At 45.5% G+C, this 17,190-nt stretch overlaps 1 protein-coding gene across 5 annotated transcripts in view; it reads right to left on the reverse strand.

The window, feature by feature from the left end:
* PLCH2 (phospholipase C eta 2) overlaps positions 1-17,190 on the reverse strand; it is a 326,994-nt gene that overhangs the window by 71,424 nt on the left and 238,380 nt on the right. For all 5 annotated transcript variants that reach the window (XM_081201387.1, XM_081201388.1, XM_081201390.1 and 2 more), the window contains 3 exons: positions 15,214-15,307; positions 6,148-6,351; positions 5,407-5,527 (listed from right to left, as the gene is read on the reverse strand). In XM_081201387.1, the coding sequence (XP_081057513.1) occupies positions 5,407-5,527; positions 6,148-6,351; positions 15,214-15,307 (419 nt within the window). The remainder of the gene's footprint in view (positions 1-5,406; positions 5,528-6,147; positions 6,352-15,213; positions 15,308-17,190) is intronic.

A 17,190-nucleotide genomic window follows, 5' to 3' on the forward strand; every position in this document is an offset into this window, starting at 1 on the left:
CCTGAAGCAAAGTTCTTAACCTGAAGCACTATTTCTGAGTTAGCGGAGTCTGTAACCTGAAGCGTATGTAACCTGAAGCGTATGTAATCCGAGGTACCACTGTACAGGATTGCCTTGAGACGGCTCAAGGGTCAGATAACTCCATACCCTCCAACATTTCTCCAGTGAAAATAGGGACATTCTAAGGAAAAGCAGGACATTCCGGGATCAAATCAGAAACTTGGACGGCTTCTCTAAATCAGGAACGTCCCTGGAAAATAGAGACACTTCGAGGGTTTGCATTCAAAGGTGACAAAATGGGATTCTAGCCGCATGGCCAGTAGGAAGGGCAGCTCTATCCCTGGTGCTGGCAAAGTTTATCACATCAGCTAGCAGATGCCATTTTGTTTTCCCAGACTGCCCACAGACATAGGGTTGTATCCAACCAAGTCTCAATGGGCCAGATAATTAGTCTAGTTCATTAAATTCAATGTTCATTAGTCATGTTCATTAACTTTGATTAGAACTAGTGCTGGATACAACTCATTGTGAGGACAAAACGGCCGCTCCCAGTGCAGGCAGCTCCCCAGAGTGCCCTGGAAAAACACTGACCTCAGCATTGGGGGGGGGGCAGATAGCAGTGGTTAGCCTCTGACTACCACTGTTGCTAAACAGGCAGCAGCAACCAAAAAGAGGGGAGGGCAAAAAATTATCTCCACCGCCAGCATTCTGAACTTTTAAGATAATTTCTTTCACTTCCTGCAGATTTCAGCCAGAAGTAAAAAAACCTTCAGACTTTCAGCTTGACCCTAGTGGGTACTGTGTATGTGTGCTAAACATTTTCGCATTTCCAAGCCAAGAAATACCCTGAACTTCACATTAGGTATAAATTATGCAAAGTGAGAGAAATTTCGGAAGTGCTTTTCTTTTGCATAATTGAGTCTGGTTTCACCAGTTATGGAGAGAAGCCCTGCTCCCTGAACTCAGCAAATTGTACTTGGGTTCTTAGATTCCACCAGTTTATGCCCCACACACAGTGTGCCAAGGGCATTTTCAGAAAAGAAAATTGACAGATTTGCCTGTCCCTAGCCCACAGATCATAGTTTGAGAACTTCCAGGAAAGAACGGGATGTATACAACTAAGTTCTACTCGGAATAGATTCACGGACTTTAACAGACCTGAGTTAGTCATCTCCATTAATTCCAAAGGGTCTGCTCTGAGTAGGACTAAGCAATGGCTACAACCCAGGGTTGGGGGACAGGGGGTTGACTGTTTAACCTGAGAATTCTGCTGGTGTTTATATTTAGAAATATAAGCCACAAACACACAGAGAGAAAGCCACAGTCTCCCGCCGGGGAAGATTCATTAACCGGGTCTAACAGCACTGGCACCACACTGTAAAGGACAGACTTTACAAGCCAATCAATCAATCTCCTGGCTCTCTTTGGGGTTTCAGTATCTATTTTTGGATTCTCTGAGCTTAGGCACTGAAAGCGCTCCATATGGCTTGGAGCTCATCATACGGCTTTGAGAGGAAAAGTGGATTCAAGGTGAGACGATGGAATGATGGAAAGGCAATTCCACACCAGTTGCCCAGCACAGGCCATTACTGTTATCTCCACTAAATCGGCCATGCCCGACTAAGCCTGCTATGTCCATACTGCGTGCTATGCACAAGGTAACAAAAATAAATAGAGGTGGGGGTTTTTAGCCAAAAGGCATGGGGCTCAGTACCTGCCGCAGCTCAGTTTACCCTCTTCACTGAATCTCAGGCCACAATCACATCATGATGCATGTAAAGCACTAAGAAGATGCCACTTTAAACAGTCATGGCTTCTCTCCCCCCTCCCCCCCCCCAAAAAAATAAAGAATTCTGGGAGCTGTTGTTTGTTAAAGGTGCTGAGTGATGTCCGGAGACCTCCAATTTCCTTCATGGAGCTACAATTCTCAGAGTGGTTTAACTGTCAACACCTCTTCACAGGGAACGTGGCCTGAGGCTGTGCACATTAGTAGCTTGGAACACACTAGGTCATTCATTTTTCTCAATTTGGATTGGAGCTGGTTTGGGGGTGGGGGAATGCAACAAAATGCAGCATTTCATAAGAAAACAATAGGATAGACACAGGATAGATATGGGTTGCAGCTAATGCCGTATGTGCATCACTTTCAAAACCAGAGATGAGTGGGCACTGGGTGCAGAATTAACAGGAGTGTGTACACAGGGTAAGTGAGACAGAAGCCTGTTCGGACATCCACCGAGAAGATACAGTGGGAGGAACTGAGCTGTGTATGCTATCTTTGCAATCTTCCACTGATATCTGGCAGCGTCAGGGTGCCCTCAGCATGAAATTGTGCATTTAGTGTGGCGGCAACGGTACCAGAGTTATTGAACTCTCTCCCTAGTGAAATCAAGTTGGTATAATCCACAGAGCTTCAGGCATCAACTAAAGACTTGTCATTTCACCAAGCCTTCTTCAGAAAATGATTTATAGTTTTTATAGCCTTCTTGGCAGATCAACCGTTTTTAACGTTTCTGTTTGTTTAATGTATTCTGCTTGAATTTTCTTGCTTCCAGACTGTCGCTACGGTTGAGTTGGGATACCAGTCGCATGCAAGCACATTTGGGCCCCCACTATTATTAACCGATTGGGAAAGCGCAACAAAGCCACTTCGCCCAAAAGATCAGACTTTTTGCATGGGGGAAAGTGAGGGGAAATATTCTGGAAAGCATGAGAAAGCACATGTGTTGATGCAACATCAAATAACCTCCACATAAACAAATCAGGGCAAATGCTCACTAAATAGCCAATGTTATCTAGTCTCCCTGCAAATAAATCAAAATGGATGCTCAACAAACAGCTGTCTGCAACTACATACCTCTTTTTATGCTCTTTTGGTTTAAACTGAAATTCTGTGCAATGCATAGGTATGTTTTATATATGTTTGTGCTATGGAAATTAGTAATAGTGCTAATAATTTTGGATTACCCTACACTCCTCTTCCTTGCTCCTTCCAGCTTACAGCCTCATCCTTATCTCTGAACGCAACCACGACTTACTTCTGAGTCATATGCATTCAGGATTGCACTGACAGTATGCCTTCACTATGAAATTTAGACTTGTTTTGTAACAGTTCTGACTGCCACAGCTTCCCATCTCCCAAAGAATTCGCACAGCACATCGTTAAAAACAGTATATACTTTAGATAGTTTGAATCAGCAAATTCATGGGGGATAAGGTTCTCAGTTGCAACTAGTCACAACACAGAATCTCCAGGTTCAGATGCAGTCTACCTCTGAATACTAGTTGATTTGGAGTGGGACAGCAGGAAGGTTCAGAAGTTCTGAACAGTCTGCTTACAGGCTCCTTATTGGGTTAACCACTGTGGGGAAACAAGACGCTTAGCTAGATAGGCAGTAGCATCTGGTCCAGCAGGGCAGCTGCGGCACTGCCCCATCAACCTTAGTGTCCTCACCCAGCCCCAGAGCGTGGCACTGCTTGTCTGCTTCCTCTTCCTCAGTCTCAGTGTTTTAAAACTCAGCAAGGAGGAAGATGGTGGCAAATCTAGAATGGCTGTCATTGGAAGTGGCTCCACCTACTGTTGGCCTCCTGCCTTACATCCTAGGAGTCTCAACAGACACTGTAGATAGGGTTACAGACAGATTTTCTTGTGTTCCTAATTCTCAAGGCTTTTTTTCCAGCTGGATCTCACCAGAGCTCAGTTCCAGCACCTCTCAGGTGGGAACCATTGCCATTCTAAAAGAACAAGGGAGGCATTCATGGTGAGTTCTGGCTCCACTTTTTCTAGAAAAAATAGCCCTTTAATTCTGTGCATTGTAGTCCGGTGAGGGTACTACAAATATTGCTAAGATATCCTGAGCCCTTCTGGCTTGCACAGTGAGAGGAGATGGAACTGCTGTCACAGCTTTAAGTTTGCAGAATCAAAGCACAGAAAGAGGAAAGTCACATAAAAGAGCTTCTCCACACACTCTTGGAAGCCACTGCAAAAGCACTGGCTGCAGGAACTTACCTTGACACAGAGACCCATTATTCTCAGACAAACAGGACAAGTTAAAATAAAAATAAAAAATCTGGAAGGCATCCCTGCCCCACTTTCTCTCTCTGATTATCTGAGTGACTCTAGATTCAGAGGCAGCAAATCTCATCCCATCTGAGCAGGATGCATTTCTGCCATCTGGATAATGGCACTTTCGGACTTTCTGTCTCCTGCCTGACAAAATACCCTGTAGTTTGGAGGCCAAGCAGCTGGGTTGTCAGCTACCTGCTAATAAGCAGTCATGTTTTCAGTGGAGCTTGCCTGTCACTGGTCCATTATGTCAAACACCAATATCCTCCTGGCCTGCCTTCTTACTTACAAACAGAGGGAGCTGAACTAAAACTCCCATCAACCCTGACCATTAGCCTTGCTGGCTAAGACTGATGGGAATTGTACTCCAGGAGAATCTGGGGTGCTACATGTCCCCCATCCCCATGATCACATTAGGCCAAGCTTTCCTGAGACTTTTTTCAAAGAGCAAGGGGAACAGCAGCTGGTCTTGAAATTGGCTCCCCCTGTGCTTCTTGGGGTCCTTCCAAGAATTAGCTAAGAAAGCTTGGGAAGACCAAACCTAGGACTCAGCTACACAGCTGCAAATAAAATGTTTCGAATGTGTTGTAAAGTGCAATATACAAATGTGACACTAGATGGCGACAGCGAGCTATGCAAAATCCAATGTATTTTTCAAAACATTTTAAAATAAAGTAACTTCACAGCGTGTGTTTTTTAAATATGTGTGTAGATTCCAACCTAGAAGGCCCCTTTCCCTTTTGCATGCCAATTTGCCCTTCAGGGGAGGGCTGGCTGATGACAACAAAGGCCTTTTAGGCCTCACCTTTATGGCTCAGATCCATTGCTGCTGGTATCCATGAGAACAGTAATTTCTGGTGTCTCCCAACTTGATTTATTTAACTCAGAAGCTTAGGTAACTACAATTGCCATTCATCCCATGGGCTTTAAGGATAATGGCTATGCATACAGGCTGTAAAGATAATGCCTACAGGAATCTAGTGCTGCCCAACTAACCCTCTTCCACCGCTGGTTCCTTAATTCGCAGGGATGTCTACTAGAGGATGGGGGGGATGAGCAAAGAAAGTTAGACTGGGGGGAGGAGCCAGACTTTAATATGAAGACCTGGGGTGGTTGGGTAGACAGTGGGCTTGGCTCTTAATAAAACTTAGAAACTCCAAGCCAACTTTCCATACACCTGCATCTCCCAACACGGTAATCTGTCCTCTCCCAGAACTCCCCCTCATCACAACAAGACACAAATACAAAATAGATGAATCATTCCAGTGTACAATGATGATGGTTGACCTTCCCCTTGGTACACCCAATTCTTAAAATATAGCACCCACACGGATACCTACTCGCTCTTGACGAAGGCATATTTGTTTATGGTCTCAATCACATCTTTAAAAAGGATCTTGGAGGTGAGGGTGTAGCCATGGTGGACGATAGGCTCACCGTCTGGCCCATCCCAGCAGTCAACTGCAAAGGGAAAGAACAAAAACAGAAGGTTTAGATTTAAGGAGGGGGGTTGTAATAAATCCATTAGCACGGTGAATATTGTAATATCTGAATGTTGTAATATCTCTTAGACCAGCTATGATGGTAAGCTCCTAACTCAGGCATAGGCAAACTCTGGCCCTCCAGATGTTTGGGACTACAATTCCCATCATCCCTGCCCACTGGTCCTGTTGGCTAGGGATGATGGGAATTGTAGTCCCAAATATCTGGAGGGCCAGAGTTTGCCTATGCCTGTCCTAACTGGTCACCTTTGTTCTTCTGAGGCTGTGATTTTCCATTTTTTTAATATTTTGTACTTTCCTTCATGGTTGCTCGGCCGTATTAAATATTTGACAGATTTCTCTCTGAAACTCTGGAGAGCTGCTGCCACCAGTGAAGGTAATACTGAGCTATACAGGCCAATAGCATATTTAAAACAAAGCAAAAGACCTGCTATGGTGGACGAACATCTCCTCTTGTAGGGATGATGATGGGTAGAAAAAAAATCTATGGAACACATAAATGATTCCACAGTTGAGTTGTTGTTGTTGTTGTTTTAACAAAAGGAGATGGGCCATGGTGTGTGTGCTTTTGGTCCTTACCTTCAACGCAACGACATCCAGACTGCAGAACCCAAGAGTACATGTCAACTCTGGACTGAGACATCAGCTGGTCCCCCATGAGGTAGGTGTTATGAGAGGAAGTGATGAAGTAGTGACTCAAAGGGCATGTCATGTCCTGGTTGACTTGGTAGTGCTCTGGGTTGAAGATATCCCCAGCAGGGCTGCGCATGTAGTTGGTGAACCCTATGGAAGGAAGGTCACATGGGCTGGATTAATGATGCAATTAACCTGCCAGTGGGGGATAATTGTTAGAGCGTTGGCTAAGGCCTAGGCAGGCCTGGGTCTAAATCCCCACTCACTATGCCTGTAGTGTTCCATGCGGGAAAAGAAATCAGCATTCCTAACCCTTTCTCTGGTTTGCCCACAGTCATGCTGAAGAAATGTATTTTAATAATCAGTTGCATTTTAGGGGCAGCAGCACTGCAAGTAAGTCCCATCGTCAATAACACCACCATGGGGTGGGGAGCTTGCTGATCAGAAGGTCGGTGGTTCGAATCCCCACGACGGGGTGAGCACATCAAAGTGCAAGCAGATAAATAGGTACCGCTCCAGCAGCAAGGTAAACGGCATTTCCATGCGCTGCTCTGGTTCGCCAGAAGCGGCTTAGTCATGCTGGCCACATGACCCGGAAGCTGTACTCCGGCTCCCTTGGCCAATAAAGCGAGATGAGTGTCGCAACACCAGAGTCAGCCACGACTGGACCTAATGGTCAGGGGTCCCTTTACCTTTACCTTTAAACTGACCTTTGTCAAAATAGATCCCAGGATGGTTTACAAACATCAATCAATAAAACACAATTAAAATCATAGACTAGATTATTCTTATTATTCTATGATTAGATGATATTGTTTTTTAAAAACAATAAAATTATTTTTTCTCTGTCTGAAAATTAGCAGGCAATCTCAGAGATTAATTTCTCTAGAAAACTGCTTGCTTTGGGGAGGGGATCATAGACATTTAGGATCAACGCATTCCTTACAAGGTACTTTAAACTAATGTTGCACAAATGCACCCCAATCTGATTCTTATTTGGCGGGGGGAACAGCCAAAATTAATTAAGGTGACATCCACAGGGCATCCATAAATTAATCTGAGCAGCAGGAGTGTTACCTTGGCCCCACAACCATGGGTTGAAATTTGTGCGTGCCCAGCTCCTTCATGGGAAATTTTGTGGGTGCTTGGGCACCCAGGGAGTTGGCACCTATGCTGAACAGATTAATTTGGAGATTTTTTGGGGGGGGGGTTCCCTGGAGGACCGCAGGTCAGGGATACCTGGTCTAGAGACCCATGAGGGCTGAAGTAGGTTGGTGTTTCTGGCTCCACCCCCCTCTGAGGAAGACTCTTGGGGCTTTTAAAGGGCCCGTGCCATATTCCTCAAGTCCTGGCTGGCTGGGGCTGGAAGTCTCTTGCTCAATCTAGATGTGAAGGGATAGGAAAGTGGTGCCCCTTGATCTGTCAATAGTTCCAAGGAGGCATCTTCAGTATTGCAAGTTGGGAGGGCTAGTGCCACAGGTCATGCAGGTGAATGCATTGTTGGCCCACAAGTGGTTCCCCTTCCTTTATCTTCAGATACCTCCTCTGACAGCATGAGCCTGCTTCCTAGGGTGATAAAAAACCCCAAAATCCATTGCACTAACCACTGCATTTTCATTTTCCTGTTTCACTGCAGTTTTAAGACCCTGCAAGTTCCTTTCTTCAATCAGCAGGGAACTGGGGGTGGGGAATCAATCCTTTGTCCAAAGGGCTCCCACATTTTCCCACAGGAGTTTAGACCTGGCTCTGTCCCACACACAGAGGTTATTCTGCTAGGGCCAGGTGCGTCACAGGCAAAGTAACCAAAATGCTCTATATTAAGGGAAGATCAAGCATTCTGTTTAGAAAAATAATCTGTATTATCAAACACACCTTCTGCACATTCCCTGACATTTGAGCTAGCCAGGTCCATGGAGAATTAATTAAGCTGTGAAAGCCTGCCTCGAGAACTGAGCTGGGATAAGAAAGGCTACTTATGAGATAGAGGAAAGTAACTCAAGTCTGCTTTTAGCAACTGAAACTTTCCCTCGGCTCATTCAGCAACCTTTCAAACAAACAGTCCCACCTGAGGCGACAGATGCAGATTTTGATCGGGCAAATCCTCTCCAGACCAGTTACACACGTTGAAAGCTCCCCACCCCCACCCCCCAATGTGGTTTCTCGGACCCATGGGAAAACCAGGCTTAATATTTTAAAAACCTTCCATTGGGTCCTCCTAACGATTTGCTGTTGGCTTTTCTCTTTCAGCTGGGTGATCTGCACCTTCTGTGTCTCACCCGCTCTACTTGGTTTATATATTTTCTAATCTCCCCCAACAGCATTTTGCTGTTTTGACTTTGTGTCTGCTCTTGGGCTGTGTGACAGCTTTGTCAATTTTTGTTGCTATAGACTTCCTAGCAACCGAGCTTGAAGAGCAAAGCTATTCAACTTGGATCTCTGAAGTTTGTGTGTGTGTGCGTGGCTGTCTTCAGGCATGTCACCAATACCAGTACATTGAGCTTATTTAGCAGCTGAGCTTTAGGTTTCATGGTTTCTGTTATCATTAAGGATATATGAGTCTCACTTAATCTCATCCTGAAATTCAAGATGTTTTGTTTTTTAACAGTCAAATCAAATGCTTAAAACAGACACCGAATACTAAAACACTAGGAAAATCAAATTTATTGGTGTTCCTCTCTTCTCCCGGACAGTCCTTTCCTTGGGGAAAAGGGAAGGGGGCAACAAGCAGCAAACAGCTCCTCATGCAGATGAACCTTTCCATGTGTTTCCTTGACTCAAATGATTCCTTGACTCATACAGACTGTCTTTTCCTAGCCAGGGACCATACGGTTTATAGATCAAGATTCCTGGCAGGAATTGGTGCTGTGTGCATCATATGCAGGCAAGACAATGCCTTGCAGGATGCCTCCTGTGCCAAAAAGAGCCCTCTGCTTTCTGTCACCCATTCCTCAAGGCAAGGCTTTCCCTTCTCTTGCTCCACCCTTAGCTAGGGATGTTGGAGGTATCCAATAAAAATGGAAAAAGGAAGCCAAAATCACCACAGTTCACATGTTCATCTCTGATCATGAATAGAAATCAGTCAAGCACACACAGTCGGCATTTGTTCACACCATGGTTGCTGTTTCAGTCTGCAAACGATAGCTAATAAATGACCTTTACTTTTTGCATTGTTTTGATGTTTCCTTTACATCAAAAAGAATGTAGGTTATGTTCAGTTTCGTAAACACAGGTCAGAATGGAAACCAGTGCCTTGTTATACACGCTTGCCCCTTGCCATAATCAGAATGGCCAACAATGATTAAGATAGCCACTTACACATCAACACTCAAAACAGCAAAAGAAAATGCCACTTTTTTATGAAATGTGCATCTGGTAATTTTTATAGAGAGGTTCAAATTTAGATATAATCACTGTATTTTAAGTATAAATGCAATGCATCTCACTGTGGTGCAGAAGACAACAACCAGCTGACCTGGGTGCCTGATCAGTTGCTGTCCGAGGTACTTAATTGTGGATGGGTCACTTAACACCCTCTCCTGCTCTTCCTTCTTAGGGTTCATGGACTGGCCAGCCCTTCAAACAGAGGATTTTCCTCTGCACAGTAGGACGCATTGGCACCTTACAACCCCCCTCAAAAAATAATTATAATATTAAACTACGGTAAATAATCAACTGGCTCTGGGCAGATTAACACAACCTTGCTGTGGAATGTTCAGCATTGGGAGGGGAAAGTGTTTATTTTACATATTTTGAGCATTTGTAATCCACTCTTCAGCTGAAAATGCTCCCAGGCAAGCTTACATACAATCAGAACAAACCTGCAGGCTTACAATCTCTCTTTTTTTAAACACACATACACTCACACACAAACACAAAAGGAATGAGGAGTGATGAAGAAAACCAAAACTCTGGCACCAAGATGATGGAATGAACCTTCCTATCTCTCCCACTGAGACAGCCCAATGGAATGGCTGCCCCCCAGATGACTGTGGAAGCAGAGGACGTCCAATGGGTCTGGCCAATGGAGGGAGCTCCGCTTCTCAGCTTTCCCACTGAAAATAAATTGAAAACCGGGGTGGGGTGCAGGGATGAGAAGAGGGATATTCTGCTTCAGCCCCTTACAGTTTATAGTGTCCTGGAAGAGAGCATGACTAGCTGAAATCCTGAAGTATGGGATTCCAGTTAGGGAGGAAGTTACGCTGCAATATTTTGTTGCAGATCTCACTTTGTGGCTGCGTGCACACCATCCATTTAAAATGCACGATTTCCCTCAAGGAATCCTGGGGACTGTAGTTCACCCCTCAGTTCACAGCACCCTTAATACACTTCAGTTCCCCTGATCCTTTGGGCAAAGTCATGTGATTTTTAAACTCACTCTAAATGGATGGTGGGCACACTCCCTGTATATCTATCGGTGTGGCAACATTATCAGAAACCCCCAGAAGGAAGAAGGGGGGGATTGTTGGGCCAATTCAAGTTCCCTTGGCGTCCAGGCTGGGTGTGGAGGGGCAGGAAGGGATTGGCCAGCTTTGGACCCACAGCTTTCATTTATCACCCCCTTCTCTGACTTCTTCTCTGTATAAACAAGGAACGATCATTTTTCAAGTCTGACTCTGACTTAATCCAGTTGCATGAAATCAATACTTTAAAGAATGTGGCAGTTCCTCAGAAAAAGCTGGATGTTTGCAGGAGTTGGTGACAACGTGGGGAGATATTGCTCACATGTCAGAACACATATCATAAAATAAAAGGTCGAGGAACGCACATCTGATGGCGCTGCAGTAATATTTGCTCCCCCACCCCATCAATATTTTATGTCTGCTTGTTAAAGTGACAGCTTTACTTTGATTATTTACGGCAATCAGCATTTTCCATGCATAAGCCTTAAATCTGCATTGCTCAGACTGCTCATTTACAGTAGAAGTGTTCTACCTCCTCCAATAACCATGCTACTATGTAACTTTAAAAACCGGTGTCTGGTTTTGTTTGTTTTTCCTCCTCCCTCTCCATTCCTTTTTCCTTTTGTGCCATGCCTTTGCAACTGTAAGTCTTGCTACCATATGTCAGCCTGCCCTGGAAGCCTCTTTGGGCTGAAGAGTGGGATAAAATGCTTTAGATAAGCAAGTGGAATAAAATAAAGTAACAAAATAGATAATTAAGCAGAGGTTTCCCTATCTAAACCTCAGCATTTTACAGAATGGGGTTGGAGGCAGCACACAATTCTTTATCCTTTCCTGTAAAGTGAAGGGGAAAATTTGCCTATTCAACCTCACAGCACACATTTAAACATAACACATACAGGCACCACTTCCAGATACTTTTTGTCGTCTAGTGCTCCCTGCCCCCTGCAAAAATGACCTCTTAACATTCAACTTCTTGGCTGTTCTCAGTCATAAATTTAGTTGGCAGACTGACACAGCCTCTCCAATTCCTAGTTTCTTTCATTGGACTACAACTCCCATCATCTCTGACCATTGGGTCAGGATGCCTGGGGCTGATGGGAACTGGAGTCCAGCACCATCTGGATCCATGCCCTTTTCTTTCTTTTAAATTTGCCAATTTATCTAGTATCACATATTTGGAAAACTATGCAGAAAGTTCCACTTCATTGTTAAGTAGTCCCACTTCAGTTCCAAACTGTTATGGAGAAACTTCAGTGGTTAAACGCCTAACAGAGCAAACAAATGAGAATGGCAACAGAACACACAGTTGTATCCTCACCTCCTAGCACAGAGATGGGGGGCACATACCTTTTGGACAGGTTTCCCGGGGGTCACTTGCCAGCGGTGGACAAGGACAGAGACAGAAGTGGCTGGAACAATGTATGCGGCTACTGTACACCAGGCTGATTACGACACAAACTCATGCACACCCCTCCTCTCCTCTCCATCCAAGCAAGCAATGGGCATGATTAGAGTTCAAGGACACATGCCAATCAGGCAAAAACACTCTAGGAAGGTGCAGAGCAAGACTGGTGAGGAGTGTGACCCAAGGAGAAGGGTTGTGGCCTAGGGAGAGTCCCAAGGGTCAGGGGGGGCACAACTGGCCCCTGGACCTGAGGTTCTCCTTCCCCATCCTAGCAGGAGTGCTCATTCAGACAACTGCCACTTTACTTCAAGCTAATCCTTTCCATCTGGCTTCCCTTCATCTTGTGTGTCTCTTTCAGGGCTTTGCAGAGCCAGGCAGAGGCCCAGGCCAGGTAGATAATGTGCCCCCCTTTTTTTACCCTGGGGATAACTGAAGTCTTATAAAAAAGTAAGTATATATTTGTGAATATTGTGAATATGCTGACCGAGGCCCCTTTTGGAATCGGAGGCCCGGGCCAAGTGGCCCATATGCCCCCCTCTCTTTGTCTGGGCCTGGTCTCTTTCCCAAATGATGTGCAGCACACTCAATATTCATTTAGCTGTTTTCTCCCACCCTTATCCCTCACTAGTGCTATATTTCTAGAAAAAGAGATGCTGGAACTCAACATGAGGGCCTCCCTTGTTCTCTTAGAATGGCAATGGCACCCACATGAGAAGTGCCGGAACTTAGTTCCAGCTGGGGGAGGGGGAACCTGCCCCTTACCCTTTCTTTAAAAATATATTTTTGTACTTCAGAAAACCTTGGGGTGGGTTCTGATACCTTCCTCTCTTGGTTTCTCAAGGAAGCCAGCTGGAGCCCCAAGTCTGTCGGCGCTCACCACACTAGCTGGCTATCCGGCAGAATTATTTGCTTTGAGCTTGACAAGATGTTCAAATAAATCCATTAATGACAATTATTCCCAAAGCTAATAATATCGACGCTACAGCACTGAGACAGCAGGCAAAGGAATTGGCTCACAAATTACAAATACATCTTGCAGCAAACAGAAAGTCCCATTTGAGCAAATACAGGTTAGCCGAACAAGATCAGTTTTGATCTTGCTACAACAGTGGTTTTCAACCAGTGTGCCATGGCACCTAGGGACACCCTGAATGATGGTCAGGGGTACAGCGGGCAACACTGGCCTCTGTCACTTTTTCCTTCTTTCTTCTGATGCCCTCTCATGTCTCTGCCTCCCAAAGGCTTGCACAGCTGTTTGTTGCAGCGGCCCTGCAGCTACAAGTGAATGGTGCCTCTGGGGCTGGCCAGGGGGTGCTTCCCAGGCCCCTGTGGGGCAGTGTGAGGAGGCAACTCACTTTGGGGCAGGAGGGGGCAGCTCGGAGACCAGGGGAGGCAGCAGTGGCTGCCCAGAGGACTCCCAAGGAGAGGGGAAAAGAAAGAAGGCTGAGGGAACACTCCACAAGGGAGGTTGTTCGAAAAGGGGTATGGGGCTGTCCATTGTGCAGGCAAGGGGTGACATAACTGGGCTCCTGAGCCCTACAGGGGTGCCGCAGAAAGAATGTAGCTGGGCAAGGGAGCCTTGGACTCAAAAAGGTTGAAAACCTCTGTGCTACAGTAACAGAGAACTAGGGAGGGCAGAATCAACCCATTCCTCATTCTGGGAGGGAAGAGCTCTGTTCTATTAATGGGACATCCCAGGAACAAATTATTCTGTGCCATTCAGAGGTGTGTGTTTTTTGTGCCATAGAAAGATGTTGTTATAATTACTACTAGTCAAAAAGTGACGCAATTCGCAAGTATTGGCGACTCCCCACCAGCTCAAAAATAACTTTGATGGGTTCTACTAGCCTAAGGAAGCTAGAGTTTACAACCTTGCTTTGAGAGAAGCTAAGTGATAGCATCTTAGCGTACTTCCTAGGAAGAAAAACTTCCCACACACATGCTGCATGGACTGAGCTGGAGGCAGAGAGAGCAGGCAGAGTGGTTGAGTTCAAAGGCAAACACACAGGAAGATTTGTGCCGAGGCTTCCCATTCAGATAACTGTCTGATGCCGCAGTGGGGTGGAGTCTGAATTTGAGGACTTTGGACTGGGTGCCCATTCCCGCCCCCTTTCCTGATCAGCTTGAAATAGGATTCAGATACCTTCTGCTCTTCCTGCCAACTCATAGTCAACTCATCCATAATGTATTTTGTTTTAGCTTTTTAAATATCTGTTTTTGATTAGGACCAGAATCCAGAATACTGGGAATAAGTCTATTCTTTGGGGCTACACAATTTCCCATATTTCCATACTGCAGGGAAATTCAATGTCCCCAAACTGGGATATTATTCTAATCTAACAGAATTGCTATTAATATGTTAACAATTTGGGGGCGGAAGATACCCCAACTCTGCAGGGAGAACAATGGGGGTGGGAATTGGGGCCAGAGCTAGCACATTCATCCCTATGCACATGCTCTACCTACTTGTGAGTATAACAGCTGAATCCTTTGTTCATTTAGTCAAGTGTGGTTTAGCAAGGAGTGTGTGTTGGGAAAAGACCTGGGAGACCAGGGTGCAGACCCCACTCAGTCATGAAGCTCACTGGTAGTGTCAGCCACTATCTCTCAGCCTAACCTATCTTGTAGGGCTCTTGTGAGGATAATATAGTGAGCAGAAGATAGGGTATAAATGCAATACAGAAATAAAACAACAGACCTTTGTCAAAAACCACCAATGCTTTTACAGCTGTCGTCAAGTGTCCCCACCTTCAGAGATTAGTCTGTTGCTACAAATATCAGACCCCTTTTCCTGTTGAAGCCCCTCAAGAGCTTCATTCAGCTCACTTTAATTTTTGAGACCTTCCGAAAGAAGATGAAAATTTTTGTGTTTGGCAGGAGAAGCGTTTCAGGTGCCCTGATGCTTTCAAACCACACAGTGCTTTTCATTTACAAGATTTCTTCTTTAGTTAGCTAATTATTCTTAACATTGCTAGGATCTTGGTCCCACCTTGGGTTTGTACATTACGGAAAGGGCAGATGAGAAATGAATGACAACAGCATCACCCTGAAAGTACTAACAGGAAGGCAAAATGCAGCAGGTACAAGGGGGGGGGGGGAGGGAACGTCCATTCTTTGTGGGAAATGACCCCGGCCAGGATCCAGTTAAGGCATTTATTCAGTAACATTGCTCAGTTCTCCCTATAAAAGCAACTGAAATCTTACCGTCAATTCCAAGAGCTCCTTGTTCCTTGTTCTCTGGACATGGTTCAAATTGATTGATAATCTCCAGGCAATGATCCTTGGTCACATTAATCATCTAAGAACAAGAAAGGAAGGTTGTTGTTTTTTGCTGCTGCTGTTTTGCACAAAATAAGAGATTGCCAACAAATCCTTCCATTTAACAACTCTCCTTTTCTCTGAGTAGTTATGCAACTGGGTGGTTTTCTAGCTGTGTGCGACATCTCTCTCCCCCCCCCCCATTGCCTCTTTTCCAACCGGCCAGTGAGATTCCCATTTCTGCCAATCAATGTCAGCTTTGATAGGGTGAAAGCTACGATCCCGTCAATGATTGCCAGGCTGTCCTCCACAGAACGCAAAGCATGGTTTTCTAGGCCACTTCCATCCCAAGTGGCGCCTTAGTGCCCAGGGGCAGAAAGTAACACAATGCTGATTGCCCCGTCCTGGTGATAGACAGCTCCTATGGCAAGATGACACGGACCAGTTTTGGCTTGTCAATAAATTTAGTCCATGTGGCAGATGCTCCTGGACACAAAGCAAGAGTAAGAGTTGGGAATCTCCAGAAAAAATAACCCAGGCAGAGTCTGTTAGGCGGTAGGGTAAGACGTCCTTAGGAAACTGTGCACTGAAAGTGCTTTTAAAAATATTATGGTGGGGGAATGGATTGTGTAGGAGCAAACACCCCCTGCATCAAGGATAGACAATTTGCGATTCTGTATGCCTGGGTCCTCTGGTACCGATTCAAACGAAGGAACAGGCACCCACCTGTATTTTGGCAGATTGGAAGAATACTCAGTAATGTACAACACCAGATGCAGTCTGATGTGGTACAGCTTAGGGACATATTTACCTTGTGGAGACACAGGTCCATTAGGACAGGTGTGTCTCTGCTCCACCAAACTCACTCAGTTCTCAGCCAGCCTCCACCTGCCTTTCTCCTTACTTACAGCCAGTCCAGGTGATGGCACCAGATGCCAACCTCCTCCTCACTGACTGCCAGTGTTGCTTTTGCAGAACTTAGCAGGAAGGAGGATGGGCACAGAGCAAGAGTTAGTTGGTTCCACCAGCCATTGGCTCTGGCTCCGCCTACAGTTAGCCTTCTTGCCTCCTGCCCTACTAGTCACAATGGACACCAGCCATTGTTGCTGATGTTGATGCTTCACTTATCCCTTCTTCCCTGATGGGGAAGGGGGGGGCTACTATTTTGTGGTTCGCCTCAGCTGCCAAAATGCATTAGGCCGGCCCTACCATTTATATATTTGCCTATGCATTTCTGTAGCCTTTAGATGTGAAAATATGTGGTGTGGGGGAAGAAGCACAGTGGAGAGGCTGAGAAGGGGGGGCAAGAAAGAGAAGAGGGGGTGAGGAAGAGTGGGGTGAGCAGAACAAAGTCAATAACTCATCGGACCCAAATGGGGGGTTAAAGGAAGGAAAGAGGGCTGGGAGACATTTTGTACTAGTTCACACATGACTGCAGAAACTCAGTGGGCCCGTCCCTCGGAAAGGTGGTAAGCAGGAAGTAAAAGCACCTGGTGTATCTCCTGATGATTATCTACACAGACCCAAACATGCAGCGAGATTTGATTCCCCCTCCCTTCTCAGCATTAGGAGGATCAATAGCCCAGTGACACAGAAACCAATGCTAACTTGTTTAGAAGGGCAGCAGTCACAAATACAAGATTATCATCTGAGCAAAGGGCACATTTAGAATCTCCAACAGACCATGAAAAAGCAGGTGGAGAGTTCTTTAGGAAGAGAGTGGAGAAGAAAACTCACAGCAAGGTGTCCCCACTGCCCAACACAGGGCACTAATGCACCACAGAGGAATGGCAGAAAACCTGGATTATTGGGGGGGGGGGTGAGATTCCACTGCTCGACTTTTGAAGGCAAGTTCAGCTCTGTATATTCAGTGCTGAGAGACAGGATTTCTAGACATGCTCAGAGGCACTGATATCAAACAGT

Source organism: Podarcis bocagei (assembly GCF_964188305.1).
Source record: "Podarcis bocagei genome assembly, chromosome: 7".
Lineage (NCBI taxonomy): Eukaryota > Metazoa > Chordata > Lepidosauria > Squamata > Lacertidae > Podarcis > Podarcis bocagei.